The following is a 14,427-nucleotide window of genomic DNA, read 5'->3' on the forward strand; positions in this document are numbered from 1 at the left end:
GCAAGCGTAACCACTGAGGAAATTAGGTCAGAAATCCTAAAACTCCCATGCAATAAAGCCGTTGGTCATGATGGGATTACTACAAAACTACTGAAGGTAAATGTAGACCTTCTTTCGGAGCCTCTTTCCCGCATCATGAATAACTGCCTGCAAAATGGAACTTACCCAAATATCCTAAAGATAGCGAGAGTCGTACCTATTTACAAATCCGGGGATCGAGAAAATCCGAGCAGTTACCGTCCCATCTCGGTGCTCAGCATTGTTAACACGCTTTTTGAAAAGGTAATTAGGTCCCGTCTCTGTCGATTTCTAAGCTCAAACGACATAATCTGCCCTGAACAACATGGTTTCATCACAAATAGGTCAACGAGCACAGCTGTTTTTACACTAGCACAGTTCGTCAACTCAGTACTTCATGATAACGAAATTGCCGTCAGCGTTTTCTTGGATATAAAAACAGCATTCGATACTGTTTCGCATTCCATTTTATTAAAGAAATTAGAATCTTATTATGGCTTCACCGAGAAGACACTTCGGTTATTTTCTAGTTATCTGGCAGATAGAAAACAATGCGTCGTGTTTGACCGTATATCTTCAGGATTTAGAAAAATAACATGTGAAATACCCCAGGGAACCGTGCTAGGTCCTATGTTGTTTTCACTATACATAAATGACCTACCATCTGCTCTTTCACGCAAAACCATAATGTATGCTGATGACACTGCATTGCTTTTTCGAGGTAACTCTCTGTGCACGCTAAAAGAAGAAATCACGGCAGAGTCGGCACAGATTTCCGCATGGTTCGCCCGCAACAAGCTCGCATTAAATGTAGCCAAAACTAAATATATCATATTTCATTCCAGAAGAAAAAACCTCGATTATAGTCAGCTGGACTTAGAAATTAACGACGCGCCCATTGAGCGCGTTTCCGCGTTTAAATACTTAGGGGTTCTAATAGATGAAAACCTGAATTGGAAAGATGAGGTTAATTACAAATCCAAAAAGCTTGCTTTCGCATGCTTCACGCTCATTAAAGCCAAATGTTACTTTCCATATAACGTGCTACGATCATTATACTTCTCTCTATTTCACTCTCAACTCAGTTATTGTAGCGAAATATGGGGCTTTACTTATCTAACGTATATAGCACCGATCATACGATTGCAAAAACGCGCCTTAAGAATTATTACGGCATCGTCCTCTTGTTGCCCAAGCTCAGATTTGTTTTCATCTACTCAGATACTGCCTTTCACGTCTCAGCGAAATTATAAAACCGCGGTGTTGATAAATTCTATCATTAACACCAATTTTCCACTACCTGTGAGTGCGTTTTCTACACCGACCCGTAACACAAGGCATGCAGGCAACGGCAACTTCAACCTCCCTACTTGTAGGAATGTATATGGCGAACGGTTAATACAATTCTCTGGTGCTAAAATCTGGAACACAATTCCACTTGAAATTAAACTTGCCCGCAACTTTAAATTCACTTGTAAAATGCATTTTGTAAGTTTTTCATGTTCTTAACCAAAGTTAAGCTTACGTCCACACTTTTTTACGACTCATCTGGCATAGTTCCTTTTCTTTCCTTCTTATTGTTTCTAGTTCTGAAGTGAGTTCGATGGTATTGATTCTTCAACGCAGTTAATTTTGTGCACAAATTGTGCTACATATTTTTGTGGTATCACTATTTTCTGTATTGTTACAATGTATGCCTTTAGTTCTTTATCACTTGTGTACTAAAAGTATTTGCAGCAATTTAGCATTTATTGTCATGTGTATTCAATTCGATAAAATATACCTTAAAAGCTACCCTGTCATTGAATTTGTGTATAGATTCATAATCATATTAACTGCACCTCTGCTCCTGACATGTAATAAAATAATCATGTAATAGATTGGACCACTGACTAGCCACACAGGCTAATGGTCCAAATACTTTTGTAACCATGTTTTTGTATTACGTTGATTGAATAAACACTGATGATGATGATAATGTGACCTGTTTCAGGGCTAGATGCGACGACTTTTTCTTATTTTGAATGCCAGAAATGGTAAGAAGGACTTTGAGTGGGTGTAGGCACCACAATGGTAACAGCGGCTGTGCTGAATGCGTGAAGTGCAATGGAAGCACTGCGCAATGCTGAGTTACAGTGGCGCTGAGTGCTGAGTGGGGCCTAGAAGTTCGAAGTGAGTCGAGGTGATGTGATGAAAGCCGAGCGAAATGTCTTAGGTGCATTCTCAAAGCGTCTACGCGGATGTATTTGTTCCCTGGATGATCAAGCACAATGGTGACTGTCACTGCTGTGGACGCGCATCTCGGGAGACCAAGGTATATTCGCAGTGCTTGGGCTTGGATCGACTGGAGGACGCGCAAGTTTGTTCTTCGGATGCCGCAAAGCACGGGCAAGCTGTAGCGCATATAACCGAGGAACAGAACAGTGCAGAATTGAAGCTTTTTACATCTAACGTCCAGTGCTGATTGGGTGCTGGCGTTATTTGCATTCTACTGAGCACTGTCTCCCTCTACAACTAAGCTTGCAGTCAGCGTAGAACAGGGCCCAGATAAGAAAACGAGGTGAGACAAGCGGGGTGTGATGCTTTTCCTTAGGGGCAATGCGCAGGCACACGCTCTCGCCCGAGATCTCAACTGCGGGGCGGAGTTCCAACTGACGGGCGGACGGGCGGGCGAACGGACGGACAGGTGGGCGGATGGACGAATAGACGGGCGGATCGACGGATAGACGTCAAAAGTGCTAGCAGTACGCAAGGAAATGCTCCTCACGAAGCTGAGAGAAGTTGCTCGAACGTGTACGCACAACCGGCGATCATTGTGGCGGCAGAACAATGCAGATGCAGAAAATCTTTCAAGCAGAAACACTGGTGACAATAATGCCAATGCGAAAGGCCATGCAAACTGACAACGCCTAAAGAAATGCCCATAAAAAGGAAACTAAACGCAATCGCGCCATATCTCAACAGGAGCAGCAGCAGCAACAACAACTACAACAAGAAAAAGGTTTTCCAATTGAATTAATGCAGAAACCAGCGCGGTCATATTCATCTTTCCCCTAAATATTCATCACCTACCATCACCCCAACTCCACCCTTCTGTTTTTGCTTACGTATTCTACTCTATATAAAGCATTCATATCTTTCAAAACTGATCGGTTTCGTCAGCAAAAGGTCTTAAACAGGACAGAAGCATTGCAACTATGGTATACGAAATTCATAGATGCCGGGTTCCAATCATAAAACGAAATTAGCGATGTACAGCGGCCACTGAATAACAAGGAACCTTGTTTTTTGTCCAGTGGCCGTGCATGTACTCAAACTTCCCGAGGTAAAGAGACTGTTGAAGAGCACGTTATATTAGCATGCGCAGAGAACGACAAAGACCTAAGCCTTCAGAGAACTTAATTTTGACAGTACTTGATGTTAGTGTCCACAGCTTCGACAAGGAGTGGCTGCGTCGTAACTGACATTCCTGTTTTTTTCCCCGAACTGCCAGTTAAATTCTGAAAGTCGAGAACTCGAGAAATGTGTACTGCCAGTAAAGTTTGCCGCATTTGCCAGCTATGTTAGAGGCTAAGCCTTATCTTTAACCACGTCGGGAGGCTCACCAGTGCGCTGTGTCCGGTGGCATCTTTGCAGCAGCTGTGCCAGTTGTCACGTGACGATAGAGGGAGGTGACGAGCCTTGGGTTGGGAGGAGCCTACGCGCTGAGACGGCGCTACAAAGGCCCTAATTGGTCGACTGTACACCCTTGTTTAGAAACATAGAATAGGTCTATAAACTAGCATATATTTTTATCTACCTTCACTGTGCACGTGAGCCAATCTCCTCTCCGCTTTCCCTTACTCCCCCTGCCCTTCTTCTTTCACAGGAAATTCGAAGCACGTGTTTTCTCAAAATGTTAGAGAAGGCCTTTATATAGCGTGCCATTCATTAGTGCCTGAAAACTGGCCTACGTCAATCGTTCAATTAGGGCGCCAACCCGTGTCCTTACTCGTAGTCGCACAAATTCAAACCACCGGCATTGTACTCGATCAGCAATAATCATCCTTGCGTCTCGAATTGCACGTAATGTTACACGTACCACCAGCACGTGTCTTGAATGCACGTCCGCAATTCTCTCCCGAGAAGCAGGTATGCAGCACGCTGTGCACGATCTGAAGGTCGCGTCCAATCTTTCCATTGGAGCGTGGGCATACCTGCGGTACATGACTGTGTCTATGAATCGCTTACGATATGCGCCGTCACGTACACCAGCTGCGTTCCAACGTGAGAATAGATAAAAAAGAAAACTACCAAACCAGCTAAAGGCTTCGCTAAGCACCGTCCTCGTTTCAAAGCATGGCTATGACGTTTATGCAGATTACTGGAAGGAGCAGCAGTAAACGTGCCTCTTTGATTAGGCTCAACCAGCTCCGGCAAGGCCCCCGCAAAGGGAAACCATGGAGATCAATGTGAACGTGCTGAGATTATATTACTATGCACACACAACCTTCCAACGCGTGACTAGTTTACAACTAGATCCAGCATAGTCTGGGCATCGCTGTAACTGTTCTCTACTCGGGTGTTGATTGCGAAATCCATCAATTTGTCTTTTCGAAAACTTCGTGTACAGAGCAAGCCGCAGTACGGCGAAAGCGTACGGTAGACATATTTTAACCTAATATCGTTAAAGAGCACCTTTCGCAGAATTTCCAGTGTCCGCGTTGGTGGTTGTTTCGTTGGTTGTGACATGTCAGTGAAAGATCGTCTTGCCCGTCACCGAAAAATTGAAAGGCTCAAATAAATTAAATGTTAAAAAATTTCCAGCCGAAGTGAGAACCGAACCGAAACTGTCTGCGTGACCAGCAGGTGCGTGCCAGGAATTAAAACAAGTGAATTGCAGAACCAGGGGGTATTATATAAATTATAGGACCGCCCATTACAAAGCGCTCAGGCACATTTTGTCAGCATCAGCAGCAGAACCGTCTACAAAATTGACAGCTGCGTAAGTTCGCGTGTATTCTTACGGACGTCTTCCTTTTACTGATTTGAAAAAAGAAATAATTATGACGTTGTGAGCACATAACAACTGTATTTGCAGTTGGCATTCCATAGGATACTTTGAAATGGCCAAATTTACGCGTTCGTTTCTTTACAACTCGCCCCACCGCGGTGGTCTAGTGGCTAAGGTACTCGACTGCTGACCCGCAGGTCACGGGATCGAATCCCGACCGCCACGGCTGCATTTCCGACAGAGGCGGAAATGTAGTAGGCCCGTGTGCTCAGATTTGGGTGCACGTTAAAGAACCCCAGGCGGTCGAAATTTCCGGAGCCCTCCCCTACGGCGTCTCTGATAATCATATGGTGGTTTTGGGACGTTAAACCCTACATATCAATCAATCGTTTCTTTACGACTCGATTTGGCATGCAAGGAAAACCGATACAGGCTAGCAAATGAGATCGCCATGCCCACTACGACCAATTACGATATTGCATGCTACTCTTGAAGGGAATGCTCAAGCGTCCTATAAGTTTGTACCTGTTGAAAATTTTGTCTGTCACTTGAATTTGTCTATTAAATAGGTCTCGATAAAACGAAAGTTCTCATTTTCGCTTGTGGGCTTACATCATGCGTTCTCAAATAGGTGTTTGGGTAACTAAATGCCAAAGGCTGCTTACCCTTATGCGTGAACGTTCCAAGCTACATTATACTTGCGTTTTTATTGTGACCCTACTGCAGCAAGCATATACAGGGCTGTCACCTCTTAGTACAAACACGGCGCAGCCTAGTCCTGCTACGCGGGGCGCTAGTGCGCGCGCAGCGGCCACGCATGGTAGCTACGCTTTGGCTCCTTCGGGATTAACCAACTGCTAACACCGGAGTCGTACGTTTCAGCTTCTCTTGTTAACCATCTCTACGGTGGGAACGAGTGGCGATTTCCTAATACTTTTGTCTTGTTATAAGCATTCGATGGACCAGTAACTTCGACAATTTAGGTGTATTTGCAAATACAATTTGACAGACCATTTGCCAAGTTAGTATATCCCTCACGTTCAATGCATCCGCAATGATCGAAAAAAGTTCCAAGGGAACCTTCATTTGATGTAACTCATCTGTCAGTGGCCAAATCATAAATTGAATGTGTTCGATGTGTTCTAGGGCTAATAGAGTGAAAGCTAAGATTGAAAGATATTTCTAGCACCAATGTTGTGGAGAGTTACGTTGGCACAAGTGATTGACTAACTACATATATCACCGTGCAAAGAAACAAGAACGAGTTATTACAGATTTTCCTGCTTGCCTGTTGCCTTGTATGCAGTAAATTACTTTCAGTAAACAGCATGAGGTAGATAGCTACTGGCTTGAACAGATATATCTTGTTTTTCAAGTCGATAATAAATACCAAACACGCACGCGAAAAAGGACTATAGTGTCCTAGGTATTATAAAAACAGCATTCATTTGAACCACGACAGAAAAAAAAATTGAGCCTTCAAGTATCTTGGTGTGCTGCGCGGGCATAACAGCATCATTTATTGTCAACGCAGTATCTTACAGAACGTAACCGTCGTTTCAGCATCACTAAAATAGTCTTTTCTTTTACATACTTTTAATTCTTACAGGCTGACTCATGTGTCAATCCGCACTGGTATGATGTTTACATACACAACAATGCGCACAATGATTCAAGCAGTCATGACTACACACAAAAAAATAAAAACGAAAACACGCAGCTATCGAAGAGAAGAAAGTTCAGTGGCACGATAAGAACACACTTGCATCATACAAGCAACACATATTTCTTAAAAGATTCGGCTGAGAGACAACAGCGCAAGCGCACCCACATGCCTTCTGGTGGCAAGTTCGTCGCATTAACTTGTAAAGACTTTATTTTCAGCCCTTCATAACAGTCTCCCCCCGAACAGTATCATCACTTTGCAATCGCAAGTGGCGTTGAATTCAACTGCATCACAAGCGTCAGCGTCGCTAAGTACGTCAACAAGGCTCTTGTAAACAACAAACTCGCTCTGACGTAAGGTGCACGGTAACATCACTCCCACTTGCTTCAAAACTATCTTTTTCACATCACGCAAGCTTTCAACATCAGCGATGGCGCAGTGTCTTCTGGTGAAGAATGAACGTGACGGGATGAATCAAATAGAACTCTCGAAAAAAAAATAATGTGACGTGTGAGAAAAGATACGGCTTAATGTTGACCAAGATTAAGCAATGCGGAGCTGTTACTTGTGCGGAATATGCTTGCATTTACGTAGGGTTCTTCCCAAACTAGCATGTCAGTTGAAAACCCTGAACTATTCGACAACCACTTATGAAATGACGAAGTCTGTTAAGAACGGCAACATAAGTTATTTCAGCGAAAGGGGACGTGCAGTGAAGGCGAGTAATGAAAGCCACAACACACCTGGCGCGTCTAAGCGACAATAATCTCACTCATTCAGAATCAACAAGAAACGGTTGAACTCCGACTCTCGCTTTCCGGTGCAAGGACGAATACATAACGTGCAGAGGCAAGGCAGCGAGTTTATGCACAGTCGCGAAGTATTACCTGAAGAAGCACTCTGCACAATGACGCAGCTATGGACTGCGTACCGCTGGCGTTGATCACCTTTGCGGTCATAAATATGCGCGTCACATGTTAGAGCTCGTAGACTGGGATATGAAATGCGAACAAGCTAGATGGACTGCAACGCAAAAACTGCGGTGCTTGGTACGTATATCTACAAGAAGCAACAAACTCACAATTTGTTTAAGGAAAGTGGTGTTCTGCATATTGAAGCTGAAATCAGCCAAAGTAACACAACGCAGGCCTCAAATAGTCCTCAAAACGTAGCCATTTTCAATATGAATGGTCCTGTTCCAGTTTACCATTCCTGGCCTGAACGTGTCGCAGTGACTCAAGCGTCGCATTCAATCATTGTGATAGCTTCCGTGTGGTGGCATGTGACTGAAGCATTCATGACAATGTTAAAGCAGTGCGCTTGCGAACGCATTATTCAGAGCCTTGATTTGAACAAGGTGAGGCCACTGGGAAATTACGTTCCACGAAACGCGTTAGGGACGTATACAGCAGCCGCATTTCATCAATTTTGCCCCGCCGCGGTGGTCTAGTGGCTAAGGTACTGGGCTGCTGACCCGCAGGGCGCGGGTTCAAATCCCGGCTGTGGCGGCTGCATTTCCGATGGAGGCGGAAATGTTGTAGGCCCGTGTGCTCAGATTTGGGTGCACGTTAAAGAACCCCAGGTGGTCAAAATTTCCAGAGCCCTCCACTACGGCGTCTCTCATAATCATATGGTGGTTTTGGGACGTTAAACCCCACATATCAATCAATCATATCAATCAAGCATTTCATCAATTCGCGTAATAGTGAGGCATTGGAGGTGATTCATCTCGTAGTGATCATATCGTTATCACCTAAAATTTGAGTACAGAGGGACTCTTGAATTTGATAGCAGCAGGAAACAACGTCTACGGGGTCGACATGAAAAGTGCGCTAACAGAATGGCTGACACAGCGATCTTACAACAACCTTTGTCGGTTACCTAGGAGGAGGAAGGAAGAAAAAAAACTTTATTTTGCTTAGAGGGAGCACACCATTTCGTGGAGCAGTATAGCACGGTACACTGCAAAAATACGCGTTATTCACCGCAAAACAATTTTAAAGTAGTTTAGATGAATGAAAAAGTGGAATATTCAAAAACAGACCGCAAATAGCTGATGAGAGCTGCTCCTTCAAACGTGAGTTTCGATTGCCCTGTAGCAAACAGGCTGTCAAATGCATGTGAAAAAAGTGCATGAGAATTCCTATTTTGAGAAGACTATTACCATTTCTTACTGAGAGTCAGTAATGTAGAGGCGACTGCTGGGGATTTTTTATGCACGGAAACCGCCTGCCAATCGATCAGTTCTGCTTCCAATATAATTTGTTTTGTTACGGATGATTTGAGCAGCGAAACAGAGCATCTGCAAACAAGCTAGAAATGAATTTTCATATTACTCGTCACGTGACAATGACTGCGTTTATCATTCGCGTTGAGTGCAATAAGCGCTGCTCCTCAATGTTCGCGTGTAACATATGTGCTAAACTTCTGTAACCTTCACCATTCAACGGCACTTGCGGTGATTCCCGATCAGTCATGATAACGATTGGCCTCTTTCGGTACTTCTCAACTTTATACTATGTTTAATCAATGAGTGTAAGTTTGTGCTTTGCAGAAACAGTAAATATGTACTTCAGAAAGAGCCTTCGTCGGTTCAAAATAAACAACCCACAAAATAAATTTTAGTGCTTGTTAGAGTAGCGATATCTTTTGGATATCTTCTTTCAACCTGGTTCACAAAAGAAAGCTACTATTCCCTACAGTGTGGGAAAAGCCGAGTCGCCAATTTGGTACGACACTGCCTCAACCTACGCATACAAATAATGAATTAAAACTCACGTGCTTAATGTACTCAAACTGACCAATACAGCTAACCAGACATACCGCTGATCAGTGCAAACAAAATGCGAACTCAATGGCATATGCTGAGACAAGTGTATATTAGAGGTTCTGCTTGAGAAAATTGGGAATATGAAGAAGGAGAAGGAAATGAGATGCATGAAAAATTTTTCTTGTTAGAAGAATGTCAAGGACGAAACAGGAAAATACAAAGTTTGAGGCATGGTCGATGAAGAACTCTTTTCAAGCGCCATAGTGGGGACACTCAGCGTGACACATAAACGCTCGTGCAGAAAAGTCAACAACAAACGCTACTTGTGTGTGGTACAGACAGTGAAACGGAACTGGAGCAACTGGAGCAACAGTTCTTGGGGCCAAAAGCAAGCGAGTTAAAAACAGTTCCCGCCAGGCACCCTAGAAACTGGCAACACGACCGGGAGCTTTACACACGTGACCAAAGATTGCCCAGTCTTTGGTCGATGCTCTGAAACACCAACAACGTCATCACAGCGTGTTCGTGGGCAATTGCAGGGTCTATTCTGTAGATTTGTTCACAAGAAAAAAATTGTGTTACAATAACTATCAAATACTCGCAAAAACAAAAAAGCGAATAAAGTGATAACACTCGATCACACACGTCTTTTACGAATCACCCTGGGCGTCACCTCGATCCCTTGACTAGCGCTAGTGCGACGCAGACCAAAAGCCACGACACAGTTCTGTCTGAGCGGACCCAGGATGCCGCAGAGTGTCTGTCGCGATTGCGTCGAAGTACGGCTTCGCTGGGAGCAGCCTTCTGTTGACTGAGGGCAACCTCGACATCGTTCTCGACATCTTTGCCGTCTCCCGTCCTCTGTCCACCTTGGTGGACGTCCTCGACTGGAGACTGTGGCGGTCGCTCGACAATTTTGTTGCTTCCGTTGTCGTCGCCAGAGCCCTGCTTGCCACCTTTGCCGGCGAAAGCCGACAGTGGCCCCTTCTTGTCGCGCAGCGAAGGCAGCTCGGGCGGCTCGTAGTTTTCGGGGCATCCCAGATCCTTGAGGCTAAGTCTGGCCACCTTGGTACCGCTGCTCAGGTTGCCCGGCGCCGGCGTGTGTTCGAAGCTGCATTTGACATGCCGCAGCTCGCGCCGAAACTTCTCGTTGCGCGTGGCTTTTTCCAGGTGCAGGATCCACGCCAGGCGGCAGTCGCATCCGAACTTGTTGCCTGCGGCAAGATGAAAGCAAAGCATTGAGTAACATTGAAGCAGGTTGCTTCCGAGGCTGACACAAATAACGTGTGTAGTCTCGTACCTGAAATAAAGTTTTGTCAGTGTCACGAAGGTCCATTGAGGTCGCGGACAAAGGTTTACGAGAAAAGGTGCTACTATTGTTGCTACAACTGATAGTTATTCATATTGCGTCATATTGCGTGGAAACATTGCATGCGAGTAAGAGAGCGTACCTAACTAAACCAATCATGAAACTTCAAAACTGAGTAATTGTTTTGCTTGAAAATGCCCTGAAAAACCGTCTCGAAATAAAGGCAATAAACGCAGGCTGTGTTTTCCACTATACCAGCGCAGGCCTCTGTTAAAAAAAAAAAGTTTACAGACACCAAGTGTAAACGCAGAGGATAATAACTAAAGTCTTTCACATCAGCCGAGAAGGTCTGAGGGGCATAAGCCACTCCTACAGCAGTTTGTATTAAAAAGAGATAGAGTTACTACTACGACACCTGCCAGTAGAATATGTGACGCTATAGGTTTGTCATCGGTCATCATGGCGGGAATTGCCGCCGGACTGCCTTTTGTAAATGTTGGCTCCGAATAACGGAATTTCAATTGTTAATAGTGCGTCGTCTTGTGTCAATCGCCTTTGTTTTGTGACCATCCTGCTGCGCATTTTCAATGGGTGAACTCGAAAGAACGTATTTCATCCCACTGTGTTGATATGACTTGATCTGATTGTGATGCTGGGAATAGACATACCGTGCAGCCAGTATACACATGAGCTTTTTGCCAAAGAGAAGCTCTGTAAATTCGGTTTCATGTCAGTAAAGATTCTTTTAAAATGCACGCGTAAACATGATTCATGTACTGAAAGGAATCAGCAGCACTAAACGACCATTTGCGAAACCCGGTCCTTTGCATCTGTTGTGAACTTCATTTCTCCTTTCTTATCTCTTTCCCTCTCTTACACTCATATTCTCTTGGCCACGCGTATGGTAGCAAACAGGACGTATAACATAGTTGACCTCCGACGTTCCCGTATTTCTTCTTACTCTCTATCTACCGCCAAAATTACTAATTTGTGTGCAGTGACCCGACTAATCCCACGAATGTAGTATATAAGGAGACCTGAGAGCTATTAAACATGTGTGTGACAGAACTTTTGCTATAACTATACTTGCGAACATCGACTCATACCGTTGTTTACAAACATTTTCTTTGTTGTAACTCACTAGTTTACACATGCTTTGCGTAGCTGTTGGTGACGGCGCAAGAATATACACAAGTTGCTAGCACGCAACTCTTTTATTCACACTATTTGATTGGTGTTGAAAGTGTTAGCACAAAGTACGAGTTATCATAAAAACAAACTTCACGGAGCCGAAAACTCAAACGAAAGTGTCTTTTTAAATGTAGTAATACTGTAGCCCATTTGTAATTTGAGAGCCATACTAGGCTGCGCTGCACTTCAGATATTACGCCAACCTAAGAGGCTTAGTCACTCTTAGATAGACGTTTATATTTCACAGACGTAATACGTGTTACCATCGTGGCTGCGAGTGGCAACGGAACGAAGCAATTACACTAACTGGAAAGACCAGCCTGTCGCAATGCCCAGGAGGACGACGTTTTTAGGAAGATTGCGGCAGGAATGCCTTTAAATACTTCGTTTATACGCATAAAAAAGGGGCACTTCTTTCTGTAATAGTAGTTTTTCTTCCCAGACGATGTGATTGAAAAATGCGTTCACATATTGACGTGCCCTTACTTTGAGGAAGGAGAAATCAGTCACTAAATGACGCGCGCTTTTGTACAACCCTACCTAATGAAGTATAATTCGTTGCGGTAAACTTTTGTCCGTATATGCATAAATACAGCTCTGCCACATTGTTTCCCGTAAATAATACGCCAACATAAGAAAAATTGAGCAGGGCTAACACTGGCCGCTGTGTTACAATAGCCTGCACTAGTTGACATCCAACAATAGAGCAGCCCTTGCCAACATTAGCAATTTATTAGCCATGTAACGAACATTAGTCGACAAAGAATATAGGCATATCTAGCCGGCATTATTCCTCGTTAGCCAATTTTTACAAGTTTTAAGTAGTTTCAATCTACAATATTACTATCTTACCAGTTTTGGTATGATGCTAGTAATAGGGAATGCCAGGACACCACCACTTTCAAAATACGAACGTTTGAGGAATGAAATAGAGAGGGAGGAAGGGGGCGAACATGACGCCAATATTTGTCCTCGCATATAAAACAGAATTCTAGGATTATTGCAAAGCAGGGCGCAACACAAAACCATGAAACAAACAAGCCACAGCGCTCTCCTGTAGGTTTCAGTCTCACATTTTGAGCTGTGCTGCGCTATTGTTCGGGAACCAACCAGCCGACACATCAGGCTTGAGAAGTATAGTTAGCCAAGTCACATTGACACATTTGGCAGTTATTGAACGCTCATACTCACCGGTGAGGCTCATGTCGAAGGACTCGGAGTCGATCTTCCGCAAGTCCTGGACCGTCCTCCAGGTAAGCGTGAGCAGCTGGTTCTGGGACAGGTCCACAGTGATCAGGTTGGGTGCACCCATGAACATCTGAGCGGGCAGAATGCGGAGCCGGTTGTGCGACAAGTACAGGATGCTCAGTTGGGGCAGGCCGTGGAACGCCAGTGGATCCACCTCGGTGACACCGTTGTACTTCAAGTCTAGTTCGACCAACTGTGGCATCCCGCTGAACACCCGCGCCTCGAGCCTCTGCACCTTGTTGCGGAACAGGTCGAGCCGGATAACGCTCGACAGTCCCTTGAACGTTCGGTCCGTCAGGTTCTCGACCGCGTTGTCACTCAGGTCCACCTCCTTGACGCCAGTCAGTTCCTCGAAGGCCAAGTCTTCGATTGCCTTAATCTCGTTCCTCTCCAGGAACAGTTGTGCCAACGCTGGAAGGCCGCGGAGGGCTCCGGCGGGTATCCTGCTCAGCTTGTTGTCGCCAAGCTCGAGCCGCTTTAAACGAGGCATCTGAGCAATAGACTCGTTCTCCAATTCGGTTATGGCGTTCGAATCAAGGGACAGCCATGCGAGTTTCGAGAGGTTGTAGAAGGAACGCGTTTTCAGCACTCCCAGTTCCGATTGGGTGAACTTGAGGCGTTCCAGGTGTGTCAACTGCCTAAGGGCTTCCGAGGGCACGAAGGTCAGCTTGTTAGCTAAGTTGAAGGCGTTGAACGACAGGGAGACGAGAGACAGGTCTTTCTGGAATGACTTGAATACGGGGTGGTCCGCTGTCAGGGGTCTCGTGACGTAGCATGAAACCTCCGTGGCGTCGTCGGGGATGTCCTCGGAGTCGCAGCGACAGTACAACGGTTGGTCCATGAGACGACACAGGTTCGGGACCAGGTCTTGCGATTCCGCACTGGCTACGAAGGGTAAGCTGCATGTTGATGCGATGAGGTGAATACTGAAAAAAAAAAACGAAAGGCAGATAAGAAAATATCAGAAAAAAAAACGAGAACATAGACAACAAAAACATAGCGAAAAAAATCTGTGCAGCTCACACCAGTGGCGCAAGGCTAGATCCTTTTGCTATCGATGCTAAAATGTTACAGGTGCACTCTGCATACACTTCGAAGGTCTTTCGTCGTTCTGACGGGATCATGTCACGTAGATACCAGCTAAAGGGTGTAGCGGTTTTAATCCCGTGACTATAATTTGCATCGTTTTTGGCGGCGACGTGTCACGAGATGCCATGACAGTTTATTAACGT

At 44.9% G+C, this 14,427-nt stretch overlaps 1 protein-coding gene and 1 long non-coding RNA gene across 2 annotated transcripts in view; one reads left to right on the top strand and one right to left on the bottom strand.

The window, feature by feature from the left end:
* LOC142813891 (uncharacterized) overlaps nucleotides 1-14,427 on the top strand; it is a 152,863-nt gene that overhangs the window by 56,515 nt on the left and 81,921 nt on the right. The gene's annotated exons all lie outside the window — the stretch shown is intronic.
* The window catches only part of LOC119171926 (uncharacterized), a 35,890-nt gene continuing 27,958 nt past the window's right edge, over nucleotides 6,496-14,427 (bottom strand). The window contains exons 2-3 of the mRNA XM_037422815.2: nucleotides 13,139-14,121; nucleotides 6,496-10,661 (exon numbers count right to left, since the gene is read on the bottom strand). Coding sequence (XP_037278712.2) covers nucleotides 10,117-10,661; nucleotides 13,139-14,121 — 1,528 coding nt within the window. The 3' untranslated portion in view covers nucleotides 6,496-10,116. The remainder of the gene's footprint in view (nucleotides 10,662-13,138; nucleotides 14,122-14,427) is intronic.

The sequence above is a fragment of the Rhipicephalus microplus genome, chromosome 4 (genome assembly GCF_043290135.1).
Source record: "Rhipicephalus microplus isolate Deutch F79 chromosome 4, USDA_Rmic, whole genome shotgun sequence".
Lineage (NCBI taxonomy): Eukaryota > Metazoa > Arthropoda > Arachnida > Ixodida > Ixodidae > Rhipicephalus > Rhipicephalus microplus.